The sequence below is a fragment of the Salmo trutta genome, chromosome 6 (assembly GCF_901001165.1).
Source record: "Salmo trutta chromosome 6, fSalTru1.1, whole genome shotgun sequence".
Taxonomy (NCBI): domain Eukaryota; kingdom Metazoa; phylum Chordata; class Actinopteri; order Salmoniformes; family Salmonidae; genus Salmo; species Salmo trutta.
The window spans coordinates 48,592,269-48,612,004 of NC_042962.1; the positions used below are offsets into that span (position 1 = coordinate 48,592,269).

The following is a 19,736-nucleotide window of genomic DNA, read 5'->3' on the forward strand; positions in this document are numbered from 1 at the left end:
TACAAAGAAACACCTACTGTATATTGATACCAACTGCACCACTACCACGTTCATATGGACATGTACTACGTAGTTGGCACACACACACACACACAGTAAACCCATCGCCCTGTTTCTCAAACGTAGGCCGTCGGGAGAGCAACAAAATAGTCGAAAGCTATTTTCTGTTAATAGCTGCAGATGCCATGGCTGCTGGTACTAAAATGCCTCTTGCCTCATATTTTGTTATTCTTTCTTGCTGTCTGACAGAGTTTAGGGTGAAAGGTCATCTGGTTAGAGAGTCTGTTTGGTCTACATCTGAGGGGCCATATTTACACAACCATTACTATTTTTTCTGGGAGGCATTCAGGTCAGGCAAAGACTTGAATTAGAAAACCCAAGCAAATACGTGCCTCTTATCCCAAACACTTTTGCACATTTCAGTTTCACATCGGACGCCATCTTGCTTGGACACCACTACTGTTGGATGTTTGAGTAACAATCACATAACGATTAGGCTACGATAGCTACAATAGCTACTACAATACTTTGTCATGGTCTCTAATGACAATCCTACTAGTTATTTAAATTATAAACTGGGTAGTTTGAGCCCTGAATGCTGATTGTCTGACAGCCATGGTATAACAGACCATATACCACGGGTATGACAAAACATTTATTTTTGCTGCTCTAAATACGTTGATAACCAGTTTATAATAGCAATAAGGCACCACGGGAGTTTGTGGTATATGGCCAATATACCACTCCGCGTTGCGTTGTGCATAAGAACAGCACTTAGCCGTGATATATTGGCCATAATTCACCCCCCCCCCCCCCCCCCCCCCCCCCGTGCCTTATTGCTTAATTATTTCTAAGACCAAGTCTGAATAACAGCAGATAAACCTGTCTCCTCTGAACTCTGCCGGCCAAGGGGAGTGAAGGGGGAACACACTGATAAGGTCCTCTCTCTCTCAGGAGCGATAGAGTTAGCTACACTGTAGCCTAGCTGAGTAATGACTTGTTAGTTCACTAGCTCTGCAACGTCCCTGTGTTTAAATGTGGAGCTTCTTCAGCTGCTGGGCTCTGCCTGTCTGACACATAACTTCACAGAGTTTCGATCTCCCATCATTGCTAAGGATGGATAGGCCTACAAGAACGACAAGTTAGTCAGACTCTGTGATCTGTTCAGGCAGGATATATGGGTGCAATGATTGCTGGGGTCTAGCTATATGTTGTCATACAGGGGTTGCAGTTAGCTTGTTTTGGATTGTACTGGTAGCAGTGGGGTGCATTTACCTGGATAGAGCTTGTCAGTTAACCGGACTATTTGATTTAATAAAACTGCCACATGGTTGATGAGTAAGGCGGACTCTGATATTTCTCGACCCACAACTAAGGACTGTTTGTGAGCTTCGTCCATGTGATTAAGTGCAGTGAAGAACGCTACAATACGGAGGAGGAGGAGGAGGAGGAGGGCCCTGCCCAGTTGGCTGCCACGGAAACCAGAGGTCAGGTCACAGCACTGAACAGACAGAACGGAGAGAGGGAGAAGAGAAAGAGAGAGAGAGAGAGAGAGAGAGAGAGAGAGAGAGAGAGAGAGACACTCCAGGGATAAGGTAGAGAGGTCTGTGTGCTCAGTTGCCTGTTGTTATTACAGATACATGTGTATCCAATGACAACAGAAGTAAAAGTAGTGGTAACAGTATCAATTGCTAGTGGTGAAAGTAGAAGTAGTAGCATGAAAGTGGTAGTGGGCTAATATCAGCAGTTTCAACATGGCAGAGGTAGCATGCAGATGAGCATATAATATCAGGCTGATGAGTTTAGACAGGGTTCCTCACTTGGGCCTCATGCCTCCCCACGCTGACTTACCCCTCTTTTGACCCGAGTCAATCAGAGAGCTGTCTAGGACAGAACATTGGATTCTATGTTCACTTGGATGAGAACGCACTGAACCATATCACAGGCCGCCCGTGGAGTTTGTTTAGCTACGAATTGACGCCCAACTCAAACATCTGAATATGGAATCCGCGGCATGACAATGTCGCTAGGCATAACTGTGTCACTTATTCCGCAAGCTCATTCTGTGGACTTGATTGAGTGTCAACATGATCCTATATCGATATAGGATTAAACCGAAGCTACTGTCTCCTCCCATCTACATCAGTCACAACATCAATCAAATGGTAAATTCAAAACGATCCATATTTATCTTTCTAGCAGTGAGCCAAGGCTCCTATAGACGTAACTGAATGGAGGGGACCTAGTAGTTCTATAGCATAAACGTCCGTATGCCATTCAGACTACTGTGTGTTTCTTACACCACTGCCTTGGTTATTCTAGGCAACAACAGGCCTGGGAAAGCAGGGTGAAAAAATAGAGCAGAAATAGCTGGAATTTAGCTGAGTGTGAAGCCAGAGGAGAGGATTGGGAATTGTGGGCAGTCACCCTTTTTCGACAGGGTCCCATGCATCAATGGACTGGAATTCCAAACAACTCTTCCACCCTTCTCTGAGGCTGAAGCTAGTAAGAAGCCATGGACAAGTGAGGCTGAAGCTAGAATGGCTGCCGTTGACGAGTGAGGCGGAAGCTAGGCAGCAACCAAGGATGAGTGTTGCTGGAAACCAGCCATGGGTCCAGGAAGCAGTAATTGACGAGCTTCATTCCCTCATCTACTATGAAAGTGTACAGAAAAAAACAGACCCAAGAACACTTTTTCTTTCTTCTTTTTAGGAATGACTGTATTAGGAATTATTGTATCTCAAAAAGTTAAGCACAAAATGTGAAATTCTTGGATGTGGGAGTGGTAATTCCATCCTAAAAGTGATTTCTTACTTCTCCCTCCTACTGAGTCTCAGTAGGAACGGCATGCGAACGGAAACTAGATGCCAAACTTCATGTTCTCGAAAAACATGCACAAATCATTTCTGCTTATGCTGATCTTATCTCATTTGAGCAGAACTGTACCAATGTTGAGAGTTCTAACACAGACAAATCCTAGATGGAAATGAAAGCACAAGGAAAATGAAGACTTATTGTTGTAATAATTTGCTAATGACAGTTGTTTTCAGGCTTCTCTCTCCAAATAAGATATAATTCACATCGCAAATAAATTCACATATAAAAAGTCATTTGAAACAATATGTGAATCCCAACCACCAGTAGACTATAGTGAAATGGAAACTTACTATAGCTGGACACGCAACTTGTGTGTCAAATACAATATTTCTTATTGAACTCTTCTGACCAACAGAAGCAGACCTGGCCTCTAAAACACTTCCTTCATTCAGGCTCATTCTCTAGTAGAGACAGGAAATGAAAACGGCTTGACTCCTTGGCCTGATGAAGTCTATAGGTCCTGCTGGCAGAAGGGCCAGCCCATACGGCCCTCTATTACAGATGAACAGAGGCACAGAGAAACAGCAGCACCTCTAAACTAGTCTCTAGGTGGCATGCAAGATGGTAATAACCGAAGAGCAAAATACATGAGTCTAACTCTCCAAGCTTTGTGATCTTCAGCAAGTGTGTAGGTAGTCTATAAGGTGTTCTACTGAACAGCCACAAACATGGTAAACAATAATATTGACTTGATGGGAATGGAGGGCCCCTTACACAGCCACTATCCTATTTCACACGGGCTGAAAGCCCAGTGGCCTCATTTCCACGCTGGTTTCACTTTATAAATTACAATCAACTCGAAATTTGGCGCACGTGAACGAGCGTCTTGTCCCAACCTTTTAACACCCATAGTTGCCTACAGATAGTCAGTGAAAGGTCCCTAATTAATATTCATCCATACTGACTGCATGACGACAATGACCGCACATCCTCACAGAAAGGCTAAAAAAGAAAGTTCTTGTAGGGAAGGTTGAAGCAATACATTTTTGTATTGTTTGGTGGACACAGTGTGAGCATTACAAATGCCAAAAATGCGTTAGAGTGGCAGCATGTGGCGGACGCTGTGAATGCTACTGGTTCAGAAGGTCGGACCCCCTCAGAAAAAAAAAACTGGTCCGACAAAAGTGGAGGCCAAAAGGCGCATAGCCTTACACAGACAAAGTGTTTGTGCCATCTGCGAGGAAAAGGGGACACCGGAGCTCAACCCCCTTGACTTGCCGGTGTTGTAGGGGAATCCCTCCTGAGTGGAGTAGTGACGGAGGTGGAGGGGGACACGGACATGCAAGACACACCGGATGATCCAGGTATGTAATTAGTATTCCCTCATTTGAAAAAGTAAACCAAACGCACTCAAGTTGTGTTTAAACATTTATTTACACAAACAATTGTGACATTTTCTATTGTTTTGAGTCGCTGCGTGTTCTAGTGGTGTCGGTGGTACTGTAGCTGAGCAGGAGCTGAGTGCGCCCAACCCCGGCGTCTCCACGGCACCTCGTGCGTCACAATCCTCCAGCGGCCGTGTCCTCACAGATGGAATCCTGCAAACGCAAAGAGACACCATCGACGCTATTAACGAGGTTGCCAAGGAGTTGAAGTGGGACATGCACGGCTTGGTTTCTGCGGGTGCTTCTCTGTAAAGCTGGGCCCACTACAACACAGAAATCCAAGAGGACAGCTCTTGGTAATCGGAACCGGCTCATAAACCACTCATCATCATTGGCAGTAAATCTTGCTGGTCTCTGAAAATTCGCTCTCTCCGAATTCTTCCATTCGCCACATCTTCCAACAGTGCCAAAGCAGCCATTGTGCGTCCTTACGCATTTTTATTGCATGCCTTTTTTTACCCACCCATTTGATCGTCAAAGCTATCCAGTGCGTAACACCTTCAGGTGTGGTAATTACCCTGATTGTAACTGACAATGACAGGGCAATTATCACATTCACAGTTCTGCGCAACGAACATATATGAAATATATGAAACTGCACTCTTATCTGCCCAACTGAGGCATCGAAAACGGCATCAGTTTAACGTAAGTTGTCCTACTGTTCACCTTATTATTTATGAGAATACATTTCATAACATACAAGTATTGTTTAATAATTACAGATCCAATAAAAAATGATTCTCGATTAAACTGTATAACATATTTGAGGGGTTATTTTTTTCTCCATTTGTATTTATTATCCTAAATCATGTTTTTTATGTGGGGGGTTTTGCGTGCACTCCAGGGAACTCTTCATATATAATACCCGAGAAGTAATGCGTTTCTCGAGTTTCATCCTTCTGCCCGCGGAGTCGCCGTTTCTCATTTATCCAGTTTGTGTGCCAACGTATGGGTCAACGTGTCCGTGGAGGACCGCGCATTCTCTCGTCAAGTTTGTTTTTTTATATATCCCAAAGTTTGCTTAGAAAGTGGCATAGGCCTTCTTTTGTGCCCGCGCGATGTTTATAAATGAGGCACCAGGTCTGTTGGAAATCTATCACTTGTGAATTTCTCCATGTGAAGATTTAGCCTTTGTATATCAGATTGCCACAGTTTATATTCAACAAAATGAATAAATACATTGGATTCATAAACACAATACCCAGTACAAACACTCATAGTGTGAGGGTTTGAAATGGCTTAAATCATATACATGCTTTTCCCATGATTGGCAACAGACACTGAGATTTGACAACGGAAATGAATGTTTACTTTACATGTGGTTCTATTTCAGTAGATACCCTCTTTTTCTCAAATTAGAGAACACTTTCCATATAGACAATTAATAAACCAAAACCATGCCCTAAAGTTCCATTTGTATGGTGAAATGGCTGCTAATAAACAGTATACATTTCACACTACAGTTGTGAAACATAGCACCCAAACAACGTTTTAAAACACTGAAAATCGTACCAAAAAAAAATCCAGCATTCAATATTACAAACTAACAAAATGATCACCCTCAGCCAGATCGTATTTGTCATGGAACCCTTTGTGGCATCCAACTCTTGTGTTTGAACAAACCCACATATTGGAATGTTTTCCTCTCATGACAAGGAGATCAGACGATGGCTATTTTCATTTCTCCAAGCTGCAAAACATCCTCCTAGTATGAGATGTGTGATATGATTTTCTGCTGCATAAACATTCCACTGTTTCTCTCACAAAGACAGCAGGAGCACTTCACTCTGTGTATCTCCTGAGGGAGCCATCTTGAGATAATGCAGAAGCCAAAAGTCAGTAGCCAAGTGGTGATGGTGGGCTAGCAGTAGTTGTAAAGCCTGGCCCCAGATCTGTTTGTGCTGTCTTGTCATAGGAGAAGAGTCAGAAGAGCACAGAGATCTGGGACCAGGCAAGTAGTTGTAGGAATGGTGTGTCAATGTGTCTCCTGATAAACCAACAAATAGTCCCTTTCATACACAAATCCAATAAGCTGCTATTTTTGCTTCTAGGATTTTGTTTGTCTTAGGGTCCACTTTTTCAGTCAGATAGCATCTGTAATTGACTGATAAATCATAGAGATATGAAATGCAAGCAACAACTAAAAAAAACAATCTGACCTAGACAGCATGGTGTCGGTCGACAATAGCAACTACCACAACAAATTACATTCTGCGTGAAATTAGATTAGAACTCTAGCGGCAGCAGATTCGCAGACGCAAATCCACCGTTGATTTCCCCAAGGAGAAGTATGTGAGGGGAAAACATGCGAACCAGCTATTTCTGCTGGTGTGGCATGCAGACGCACTGTCTTCTTTCTCCAGTTAGCGTCATCATTTGATTGAAGTCCGAACAAGAATTGTCAGATGACATGCACTGAGATTTATTTCCGAGTTGAGACAGAGCTGCGATTCAGCACTGAGTGAAAAAGTGGGCAAAGGGATGGCAGTTTGAACCAATCCAGACGCGACTACACACACTCTAAAAACATTCCGGAGGTGTCTCTGTCAAGGTCGTCACCCTCCGACGCATCTTTAAAAAGTGTGTGTGTGCGTGTGCATGCGTGCCTGTGTGTATGTGCGTGCGTGTGCGCATGTGCAGAGTGTAAGGTGGGGTATCTTTTAGGCAAGATGGAATTGAAATCGAAACCCTTTCCTAAAAGATCCCAGCGTGATCATCACAATGTGTTATCAATCAACTGGACTCGCCTAAACAGCGCTATAGCCTGAAGACAGACCTCACGATGACTATACTGAGGAGACACGCTCAGTACACGTCCAGTACAGAATATCTACCTAACCTTCTTTGAACACATGCATCCAGTTAGGCCTGCAGTCTGCAGTCTTTGAACAGGTACGGGAAGTTAGGCCTGCAGTCTTTGAACAGGAACGGGAAGTTAGGCCCGCAGTCTGCAGTCTTTGAACAGGAACGGGAAGTTAGGCCCGCAGTCTGCAGTCTTTGAACAGGTACGGGCAGTTATCAATGATCTTTGAACCTCACCTTAACCTCACCCCTAACCTTAAACAATTGGGATTACATGTCTAAACTTAACCCGTCACATTTCTCGCTTAAATAAACCATTCACATTTGTTTCTGCCCTCGAGGCAGAGCTGCCATCAGAACAAGATTGAATAAGGACAACTGCAATCTGCCATCCTGTATATCAGTAATACTCTGTTAACCTACTGTGACCTTATAGGAGTGGGAAGAAACTAGGTAACTGCAGCTAAATGGACCAAAAGGTTGCCAGTATAAATCACAAGTAAAGAGGGAAGGGGTAACGACATGGTGCCAGTTTGTGAATACCTCTTTGAGATAACGTCTAGTAACTACATGAATACATACTTATACTAAATGAGTATGATGTGGACATATCAGGGAAATGCACTTTCTCCAACCAGAACTATATGAAGAGTTTCATACCAAAATGCTATATGGCAATTTTTCTGAGATGTTGGTAAATGAGGTTTTACAGGCACTGGGATTCTCTGCCTCAAACCCTATTACAGGGGCTGGGTCACTGGCTTACTGGTGCTTTTCCATGCCGTCCCTAGGAGGGATGCGCCACTTGAGTGGGTTGAGTCACTTAAGTGATCTTCCTGTCTGGGTTGGCCCCCCCCCCCTTGGGTTCGTGCCGTGGGGGAGATCTTTGTGGGCTATACTCGGCCTTGTCTCAGGATGGTAAGTTGGTGGTTGAAGATGTCCTCTAGTGGTGTGGGGGCTGTGCTTTGGCAAAGTGGGTGGGGTTATATCCTGCCTGTTTGGCCCTGTACGGGGGTATCGTCGGATGGGGCCACAGTGTCTCCCGACCCCTCCTGTCTCAGCCTCCAGTATTTATGCTGCAATAGTTTATGTGTCGGAGGCTAGGGTCAGTCTGTTATATCTAACATTGAGTGGCTGCTGCCAACATACTGACTCAAATCTCTAGCCACTTTAACAATTAAAAATTGGAAATGTATCACTAGTCACTTTAAACAATGCCACTTTATATAATGTTTACATACCCTACATTACTCATCTCATATGTATATACTGTACTCTATACCATCTACTGCATCTTGCCTATGCCGTTCGGCCATCGCTCATCCATATATTTACATGTACATATTCTTATTCCTTCCTTTACACTTGTGTGTATAAGGTAGTTGTTGTGAAATTGTTAGATTACTTGTTAGATATTACTGCATGGTCGGAACTAGAAGCACAAGCATTTCACTACACTCGCATTAACATCTGCTAACCATATGTATGTGACCAATAAAATTTGATTTGATTTGAGAATTTCTCCTGTCTTATCTGGTGTCCTGTGTGAATTTAAGTATTCTCTCTCTTTCTCTCTTTCTCTCTTTCTCTCTCTCTCTCTCTCTCTTTCTCTCTCTCTGTTTCTCTCTTTCTCTCTTTCTCTCTCTCTCTCTCTCTTTCTCTCTCTTTCTCTCTCTTTTTCTCTTTCTCTCTCTCTCTCTTTCTCTCTCTCTCTCTCTCTCTCTCTCTCTCTCTCTCTCTTTCTCTCTCTCTCTCTCTCCTCTCTCTCTCTCTCTCTCAGGACCTGAACCCTAGGACCAAGTCTCAGGACTACCTGGCCTGATGACTCCTTGCAGTCCCCAGTCCACCTGGTCGTGCTGCTGCTCCAGTTTCAGCTGTTCTGCCTGCGGCTATGAAACCCTGACCTGTTCACCAGACGTGCTACCTTGTCCCAGACCTGCTGTTTTCAACTCTCTAGAGGCAGCAGGAGCGGTAGAGATACTCTGAATGATTGGCTATGTAAAGCCAACTGACATTTACTCCTGAGGTGCTGACCTGTTGCACCCTCTACAACCACTGTGATTATTATTATTTGACCCTGCTGGTCATCTATGACCATTTGAACATCGTGGCCATGTTCTGTTATAATCTCCCCCCGGCACAGCCAGAAGAAGACAGACCACCCCTCATAGCCTGGTTCCTCTATAGGTTTCTTCCTAGGTTCCGGCCTTTCTAGGGAGTTTTTCCTAGCCACCGTGCTTCTACACCTGCATTGCTTGCTGTTCTGTGTTTTAGGCTGGGTTTCTGTACAGCACTTTGTGACATCAGCTGATGTAAGAAGGGTTTTATAAATGCATTTGATTGATATTGTTTTAAGAAATTATAAAAGCGATTGGTGTGTTTTTTCATGGCATGGGGTTGTTCATCGGCAGACGTACAGTATTTGGTTTCATTTCAGAGGGAGAAATAATCATATTTTTTTCAAAATGCTACATATCCGCATCACTCTCAGATAAATAAGTAGTTTTACTATGTTTTACACAGTCAAATGTAACACATAAGACAAAAGAAATTGACATCAATATTTAAAATATATATCATTTTTGTTGTTGTTGATATATCATTAAATACAGTAATATGACATTTTCTATGTAAAACATTTACATTTGACATTTTAGTAATTTAGCAGATGCGACTTACAGTAAGTGAGCGACTTACAGTAAGTGTGACGACTTACAGTAAGTGCATTCATCTTAAGATAGCTAGGTGAGACGACCACATATCACAGTCAAATAGACAGGATACGAACATTCCATTCTAGCTAAACAATGGATACATAGCGTTTTGCCAAAAATAAAACAATTTCTTATACACATCTAAAATCTATGAATTGAACATTTGAGAACAGTAATATATTATACACACACGTGAAGGCACCCATTAGCAATCATTTCTGATGAAAAACACAAATGTGAAAAATAGGTGGATATAGCATATTGGAAATAAACTCTTCATATGCTATACTGTACAGAATGTGCATTAAATTAAGTAATATAAGCCTGGATGAGTCTCAGGGCTACTTAGCAACAGCGGAACATAAAGAGTAAACATACAGTATGTCCAGTAATGGACTTTTCTTGTTATAGCCTGACTGAAGCTTCAAGCTGGCGCCTTTAGTAGGACTCAATAAGATAAACTAAGACACCCTAGCTACTGCTTTTCTCCTTCTCTTCCCCCTTTTTCTTCTTTCCACTCGTTCACTCTTAGACCGTTAATATAAGTGATGTCCAAAAATAGTTCCTGAATGTAAACCTTCTAGTTCCTCACAAACGTCAACAAACTGGTTTCACTTCCTGTTCGTGGATCACATTGGAAAATAATAATTACTTTACTCTGAATCTCTTAGCTGAGTAGTTGGTCGAAATGTTCCATTCGGTATCTTGTGATTTCATTAGGCCTATCTGACACAGAATCAATGCAGAATCAACACCCACTAATCAACACCCAACACCCACAAAGGGAATCCAAAGATAAATTGCCATTTGACAGTCTATGACAAGATAAGCGAGCTACAAAACAAAATATGATATGACAAAAGCATGTTGGAAAAAACGGAAAACACTACAGCATGATTCCACTAGTTGTGCTTGCCAGTGTCTGTAGGAATAGACTAGTGGGATACCACTACCGTATGAATAATATGAAGAAGAAGCAACCCTGCTTTATCTCAATGATACATAATGTATGCAGTGGAAGGACATCCAAAAACAGAGTTACGACCTTGTTAGTGTATAATATGACAGGACTTTGGAGTGATCCAAAAACCATAAATCCCAAACTACCTTTGCCACTTTCGGTATGCAATTAATGTTCCCTGTACTCGCAATCGGTGCCCTTGTGGTTTTAGGCTGGGTTTCTGTATAAGCACTTTGTGACATCTGCTGATGTAAAAAGGGTTTGATAAATACATTTGATTGATTGGTTGAATTTGGGATGGGAAATTACACACCCAAGGAGGCAACACCCAATTACACCCAGGTAGACGATTGATTGTAGACTTCATAGGAGCCTTCTAGAGATATTAGATAGCAGATCAAACACACTTTTCATCACCCTAACTGAATCAGAGACCCAAAGTACTTTATATGTTATATCATATGCTGTTGATGTCAACTAGTTTAGAACCTCTGGTAATGATGAACTACCTGTCCTTTCTGTTGCCATATACCTGACAAACCCAGTAAACCTGAAATGCTGGTTTTGGAAGTGAGTATTTGAAACAACGTGGCACCGTCATAAGATGCCACCTTTCCAACAAATTTCTGCCCTGCTAGAGCTGCCCCGGTCAACTGTAAGTGCTGTTATTGTGAAGTGGAAATGTCTCGGAGAAACAACGGCTCACAAGCAGAACAGGACCACCGAGTGCTGATCGCCACCATTGGACTCTGGAGCAATTGAAACACGTTTTCTGGAGTGATGAATCACGCTTCACCATCTGGAAGTACGACGGACAAACCTGGGTTTGGCGGATGCCAGGAGAATGATACCTGCCCGATTGCATTGTGCCAACTGTAAAGTTTGTTGGAGGAAGAATAATGGTCTGGGGCTGTTTTTCATGGTTCGGGCTAGGCCCCTTAGTTCCAGTGAAGGGAAATATTAACACAACAGCATACAATGACATTCTAGACGATGCTGTGTTTCCAAATTTGTGGCAACAGTTTGGGGAAGGCCCTTTCCTGTTCCAGCATGAAAATTCCCCCATGCACAAAGCGAAATCCATACAGAAATGATTTGTCAAGATCGGTGTGGAAGAACTTGAATGGCCTGCAAAGAGCCCTGAACTCAACCCCATCAAACACCTTTGGGATTAATTGGAACGCCAACTGCGAGCCAGGCCTAATCGCCCAAAATCAGTTCCCGACCTCACTAATGCTCTTATGGCTGAATGGAAGCAAGTACCCGCAGCAATGTTCCAACATATAGTGGAAAGCCTTTCCAGAAGAGTGGATACTGTTATAGCAGAAAAGCGGGGACCAACTCCATATTAATGCCCATGATTTGGAATAAGATGTTCAACGGGCAGGTGTCCACTTACTTGTGTAGTGTAGCTCGAAGGGATAATGCCAGTCACAGGAAAGATACAGCCTCTACTCCTGCATCCTAGAGCATCAAAGTCACCATAGTTTAACTGTCAGCACAAAAAGGGAATCATTTCTGTTGCCTCTGTTTAATGGATTTAAATATATATTTTATTCAATTATATTATATTCAGTCACATTCAGGCTTGTTGGAAATTCCCACCATTCACACTGACTGAGTTTCCTGAATCATAGGTCTATGTCACATCCATTGCCTTGCTTGGGGAACAACAACATAATGGGGAGGGGTCCGCAAATCGTGAGAAAGCTCATTTTTTTCATGTGTCTGTCTTGAGAACCAACTCAGTGCCATCAAAACTCGTCGTCACGTGCTGCCAAAGCATCACTACATGAGCTTAATTACAGGGTTATTGCTAAGCGGGATCCTTGGGACGTACCAACACTAACCCTAACCTTAACCCCTCCATTTACCCTAGAGCTCTCCAACCCTGTTCCTGGAGAGCTATCGTCCTGTAGGTTTATACTCCAACCCTGTTCCTGGAGAGCTATCGTCCTGTAGGTTTTCGCTCCAACACCAGTTGTAACTAACCTGATTCAGCTTATCATCCAGCAAATTATTAGAATCAGATGCGCTACATTAGGGTTGGAGTGAAAACCTACAGGATGGTAGCTCTCCAGGAAGAGGGTTGGAGAGCCCTGCTTTACCCTAACCTTAACCATAGCCACAGGAGTTTGGTGGAGCCTTAATTGGGGAGGGTGGGCTCATTGTAATGGCTAGAGTGGAATCGGTGGAATGGCATCAAATACATCAAACACATGGTTTCCATGTATTTGATGCCATTCCATTAACTCCTTTCCAGCCATTATTAAGAGGCGTCCTCCCTAAATCAGGCTCCCTTACCTAACCCTAACTTTAGCCCTTACCTTAACCATTTTAAATGTAAACTTCAGGTATGAGCGTCCCAAGGATCCCAGATAGCAAGGGAGTCCACAAGAGATGGAGGAAAAACATCATTATACCTTTCAACTAGACTGGAGCATGTGGACAGCTGCCAAGTATGCGGCCAATAAAGCCGCTGCTAAAAATAAGTCCCAAGTATGTTTTTGTAAGGATTTCATTATGGGTCTGACTGCTGCACACACTCTGCAGACCTTGCTACATGCACGCTTAATTTGGAAGGCCTAATATTGCAGGCACTCTCTCCTTTATTAACTGTGAAAATATTAAACAAACAATCTCTAATTATCAAAAGACAAGAAATGGAAATAAAAACACATGTAACCTTTAGGCCTACTCGGGACCGTTATACAGTGCCTTCAGAAAGTCTTCATACCCCTTAAATTGTTACACATTTTGTTGTGGTACAGCCTGAATTCAAAACGGATGAAATCTTCTTCTTTTTTTTACCCATCTACACACAATAACACCATGATGACAAAGTGAAAACATGTCTTTAGACATTTTTGCACATTTATTGAAAATGAAATACAGAAATATATCAATTACATAATTATTCACACCCCTGAGTCAATACATGTTAGAATCACCTTTAGCAGCGATTACAGCTGCGAGTTTTTCTGGGTATGTCTAAGAGCTTTGCACACCTGGGTTGTATAATATTTGCACATTTATAATTTTTTTCATTCTTCAAGTTGATTGCTGATCATTGCTAAACAGCCATTTATAAGTCTTACCGAGATTTTCAGGTCGATTTAAGTCAAAACTGTAACTAGGCCACTTAGGAACATTCAAGGTCGTCTTGGTAAGCAACTCCAGTGTATGTTTGGCCTTGTGTTTTAGGTTATTGACCCGATGAAAGGTAAATGTATCTCCCAGTGTCTATTCTGCTTATTTTTATCCTAAAAAACCTCCTAGTCCTTGCCGATCACACGCATATCCATAACATGATGCGGACACCGCCATGCTTAAAAATATGAAGAGTGGTACTCTTTGCCCCAAACATACACATTGTATTGCAGTTTTATTTTAGTGCCTTATTGCAATCAGGATACATGTTTTGGAATATTTTTCTTCTGTATTTGTATTTTCTATTTATTAGAGATCCCTCATTAGCTGCAGCCAAGGGCGAAGCTACTCTTCCTGGGGTCCAAACACACCAACGCACGAACCCACATTACATATAAAACAAAGTATAAAACAGTGAACTATGTTTGGACTAAATGAGCTGAAGATAAAACAGTACATCATATAACATACCTACACCACCACATATCCACAACACAAAATGTTTAATACCACTATACAACAATATCACAATGTGTGCGTATGCATGTGTGTACCTTGCCATAACAAAGGTATTGAATACTTATTGACTCAAGACATTTCAGCTTTTCATTTTTAATTAATTTGTAAACCTTTCTAAAAGCCTAATTCGCGATATTGTGTGTAGGTCAGTGACACCAAATCTAAATTTAATCAATGTTAAATTCAGGCTGTAACACAACTAAATGCGGGAAAAAGTCAACGGGTGTAAATACTTTCTGAAGGCACTGTAAATCCTCAAAAACAAAAGTAGGTTGTCGTTATGTCATTCCTCTTAAATACCATGAAGGCTTATTTTTTATTGCGTGGAGTGCAAGCATCTTCATATTTACCTCCGACTTCCAAATTATATAGGCGTGAGAACTGGACTGTTGCTGCTTCTTCTGAAGCCATCTCCGCGGTGAGAATAAAGTGTTCGTGCTCCCAGTTGGAGTGACGCTGGGGCTCCTCACCAGAAACGGTAAATCCCACGCCGTATTCCGCTTTGTGCCCCTCACAGTCACGTCATAGTCAAAGGGAAAGTTTAATGTCGGGGAGAGGTCCAAGGGTGTGGAGGGACCAGATAAAGACGAAAGGGATTGTTTCACCCTGAGATTTCTGGAACGGGGATCTGATTTCAACGCAACAGGGTGCTCAGGGGAGCTTGGCGAGGATGAAAACGCACCTGCCTCCTCAACGCGCAAACCCGGTAACCCCAAGCTGTCCCCATGGGTTCCATCTGTCTCTGTGCCACATTTCCTTATAATATCAGGGTCCAGGCTCCGAGTTTGTCTCAACTTCCTTTTGGAGATGGCTTTGTTGGCTGGAATGGAGCAGGAGAAGACGTTCAGTAGTCCTTGTCCAGATGACATGTCTATCACCCCTCTCTGCACAAACGCAGCGGCGTTTGATTAAAAAAAAACCTTTTCTCAGAAGTTTAGTTTGAGCGCCATAAAGAACCAAACCACGAGACAAGTCCCATCAATATACTCTTACAGTGAACCCTTGGTCCACGTGTTTCATCGCCAGAATGCCTTGCTTCAGATAAAGCGAGAGACAGACAGCGCGCAAATGTATCAATTCTCTGTGCGGTGTTATTATGCATGCAGCTCAGCTCATTCCCAAACTGTAGTCAGAGCCGACGGCAGGATGAGAGAAGTTTCGCAACTGATGACCCTCGCTGCCGCTCCTCTAATCCGTCCAATGCGCTCCTGTGGCCGTTAAGACTGCGCACTCATGTTGCTCCAATTAGCAAAACCAGTGCATACAAGTGTCTTCCCCAGGTCTTTACCGGCATCTTTCAAGTTTGTATCATACATTAATTGTATAGCCTATATATGTTGGGCCTATGTGATGTATAGACCTATAGCTGAATAGCCTAACTTTCCCTTTGTTGAAATAAAGCACAAATAAAGCTGGCCGATTGAGGACATGGCATAAAGATTAATCATCGACCTAAAACCATAATCCATAAATGAGGATGAATCCTATAGTCTAGCCTATCCTACTATAATTCACATTTTTGCATTTACATTGGGGCACACGGCGCTTGTGTCTTACTCTCTCAAAAATAAATATCATGGTCTGATTATCTTGCTCTCTGCATTTTCGCACCACAAGTTTCTCAGAAGTCGTGAGAAAGACTGTCAGGCACAATGTTGCTATATATGGGTTAGCTGCTATGCAGCACGTTTGGCCAGAAGGAGCTCAGACTTGGCGCTTCCTTCCAACTCAACTCGTGTTTCCATTGTAAATTGACGTTTCGATGACGTCTTTTGAGAATCTCAGAGTTACAGGGTCATGGCTTCCTCTTTCTATAATTCTCTCAGCTTTCACTCTCTCTCTCTCGCTCTCTCAATTCAATTCAATGGGCTTTATTGGCATGACAAACATATGTTATCATTGCCAAAGCAAGTGAAATAGATAATCAACAAAAGTGAAATGAACAATCAAAATTAACAGTAAACATTACACGCACAGAAGTTCCAAAATAATAAAGACATTTCAAATGTCATATTTTGTCTATATACAGTGTTGTAGCGATGTGCAAATAGTTACAGTACAAAAGGGAGGACGCCCAGCGTTTTCAAATTCTTTGTGGATCTCTCTCTCTCTTTATCTCATCCGTTCCCCCCGTCTGTTTTTAGGCTGGTCAAATCTGACTGAGCTGTTATCAGTGTCATGCAGTGTAGCTTCATAAGCAGCTTTATCAGAGCAACCCCCTTCTCCAGTCTCCCATGATGCAGCATTTTCCCCATACCTTCACACACACACATACACGCAGGTACACACGCATGCACACATACACATGAATGAACGTACGCATGTACGTACACAGAAAGGCAGGCACACACACACACGAGCAAGGCAATTATCCATCCCTTCTTATCATTTTGGGGTCCCGAGTGGTGCAACGGTCTAAGGCACTGCATCTCAGTGCTAGAGGCGTCACTACAGACCCTGGTTCGAGTCCAGGCTGTATCACAGCCGGCCGTGATTGGGAGTCCCATAAGGCGGTGCACAATTGGCCCAGCGTCGTCTGGGTTAGCGTTTGGCCGGGGTAGGCCGTCATTGTAAATAAGAATATGTTCTTAACTGGCTTGCCTAGTTAAATAAAGGTGAAATAAAATACAAAATGGTAAAAGTGCAGTAGAGGTATAGAGATTGGTGAAAAGGTGTCAGAGAGATGCAATCTATTGCTGCTCTACCTCCCGGCTGCAGGGGTTGTAAAACCAGACACAGTATACGACTATATGGTTGGTGTGTACCAGAGGTAGAAATCATCATCACACCTGCATGTGCATGTGAGCTCCCCCATGTTAACCCAATGAGTCCCACCGTAACGCAGGCACGTTTTGGACTTCTAACCCCTTTCAAACATCAATGTAACATTGGATCCGTCTATTTATTCTGGATACATAGATACCAACCATTAGTCTGTGTAAGGATCGAACCCTTTTTTTAAATTTTTTGCCTAAAATGACATACCCAAATCTAACTGCCTGTAGCTCAGGACCTGAAGCAAGGATATGCATATTCTTGATACCATTTGAAAGGAAACACTTTGAACTTTGTGGAAATGTGAAATTAATGTAGGAGAATATAATACATTAGATCTGGTAAAATATAATACAAAGAAAAAACATGCAGTTTTCTTTTATTATCTTTGAGATGCAAGAGAAAGGCCAAAATGTAATATTCCAGGTTAGGCGCAAATTAGATTTTGGCCACTAGATGGCAGCAGGGTATGTGCAGAGTTTTAGACTGATTCAATGAACCATTGCATTTCTGTTCAAAATGTTGTATCAAGACTGCCCAAATGTGCCTAATTGGTTTATTAATACATTTTCAAGTTCATAACTGTGTACTCTCCTCAAACAATAGCATGGTATTCTTTCACTGTAATAGCCACTGTAAATTGGACAGTGCAGTTAGATTAACAAGAATGTAAACTTTCTACCCATATCGGATATGCCTATGTCCTGGAAAATGTTCTTGTTACTTACAACCTCACGCTAATCACATTAGCCTATGTTAGCTCAACCGTCCCGTGGGAGGGGGACAACGATCACGGCGACTCTCACAAACACGCACATGTAGTCCTATGATGTTTCACAAACTCCAAACGCCACATAGCTGTCACTGACTAGTTGGATATTAATTTCCCTGTGAGCAAACCATTTCTGTACTTACCTCATTCATATAAATTCATTTATCTGGTTTTTGCTTTGGCGGACCATTTTTTATTTGTCAATAAAACTCAATGCAACTGTTTATGTCAAATAGTTTTGTGATCTACTTGTAGCCATGTTTGTCCCTAAAATGAAATGGTTAAACACTTAACTGTGAGGCTAAATAATAAGGGCTGGACATGCAGATAAATGAAAGTCAGATAAATGAAAAGCCGATTTTTGCTGGGGTCTATGGAATGATAGGGTTAAAACCACATATTTCATTAATAGAGGAATGGGGCTAAAACAGCCTGCAGGGGTTAAATTAGGATGGGAGGGGTGCTGGGAATGGACCAAGTAGAATGGTTTCTAATATACTTTAGTGGGCATCAGCCACGAGAAACCAAATATAATTAAAAAACACTTTTATAAAAATGTGTTTATAGATAATAGCAGTCCAATTGGCTGTAAAGTAAAGACTTTTAACAAAGAAACTGTTCCGCTCTAATTCATTATAATTGGAGAAGTCTGTCACTTGTCTAACCATAAGGCAAGAAACAGGTAGCCTACTTCATCAGTAACCTACTCTGGCCAACAGTAAACATATGTAGTGTGTTAGGCTAATTAAGTAGGCTATGACATACAATCCTGACCTTGTGAGTTGACTGAGCTAAATGTGTCACTCATTAGAATTGCACAGTGAATGCAGGTCTTCTTCGTGTCACACGTCGGTGTGGTGACAGATGTGACAGCAGAGATAGCCTGATGGTTTCAGTCAGAATGGAAGAAAAACACACACTGGCACTGATAAGAGGTTGAGCATACAAGGCATCATACACACAAATGCAGCTAGGCTATACAAAGAGGGATTTCCTTCAGAGTCTCTCTCTCTCACAGTCTCTCGCTCTCTGTTTTCTCATCTGAAAACTGAAATGGTTCTAGTTCGGTCTCCAAATTTAGAAAAGAATGAGCCCCATATTTGTTTTGGTTTTTCTGCTCTTTTGCACACCAGTATTTCTACCTGCACATCCTCATCTGCACATCTATCATCTATCAGTGTAAATTGCTAAATGGTAATTACTTCGCCACTATTGGCCTATTTATTGCCTTACCTCCTTACTTCATTTGCACACACTGTATACAGATTTCTCTATTGTGTTATTGACTGTACGATTGTTTATCCCATGTGTAACTCTGTGTTGTTTTTGTCGCACTGCTTTGCTTTATCTTGGCCAGGTCGCTGTTGTAAATGGGAACTTGTTCTCAACAGGGCCTGCCTGCATGGTTAAATAAAGGTGAAATGAAATAAAAAATGAAAATTAAGCTGAGTAAACATTCACAATCTGAACCCAATCAAAATGTTTTTGTTTGCAATATGTGATAAAAAGCATGAGCTGGCGCACACCCAGAGAATATTATTTAGTGTAGCGGTGCTGACTAACAGCGAATAAACTGTAAGCTATAAAAAAATAAAAAGTACAATAAATATACTCTCTATATACAGTATATATATAAACTCCCAGTCATTTATTGGGTAAACCACCAATGCTTCAGCATCACTGTGCCTTCTTCAGGGTGATGTAAACAGATATACTTTGGTTTTAAACAAGCTCAGGCTGGAAAAAGCGTATTTTGTTGACATAACTCTTAATTGTTACTG

The 19,736-nt window shown here is 42.1% G+C and overlaps 1 protein-coding gene across 1 annotated transcript in view; it reads right to left on the minus strand.

The window, feature by feature from the left end:
- Positions 1 to 15,513, minus strand: part of LOC115196085 (rho GTPase-activating protein 6) — a 94,138-nt gene extending 78,625 nt beyond the window's left edge. The window contains exon 1 of the mRNA XM_029756615.1: positions 14,759 to 15,513. Within this exon, the coding sequence (XP_029612475.1) occupies positions 14,759 to 15,277 (519 nt within the window). The 5' untranslated portion in view covers positions 15,278 to 15,513. The remainder of the gene's footprint in view (positions 1 to 14,758) is intronic.
- Positions 15,514 to 19,736: the final 4,223 nt, after the last annotated feature.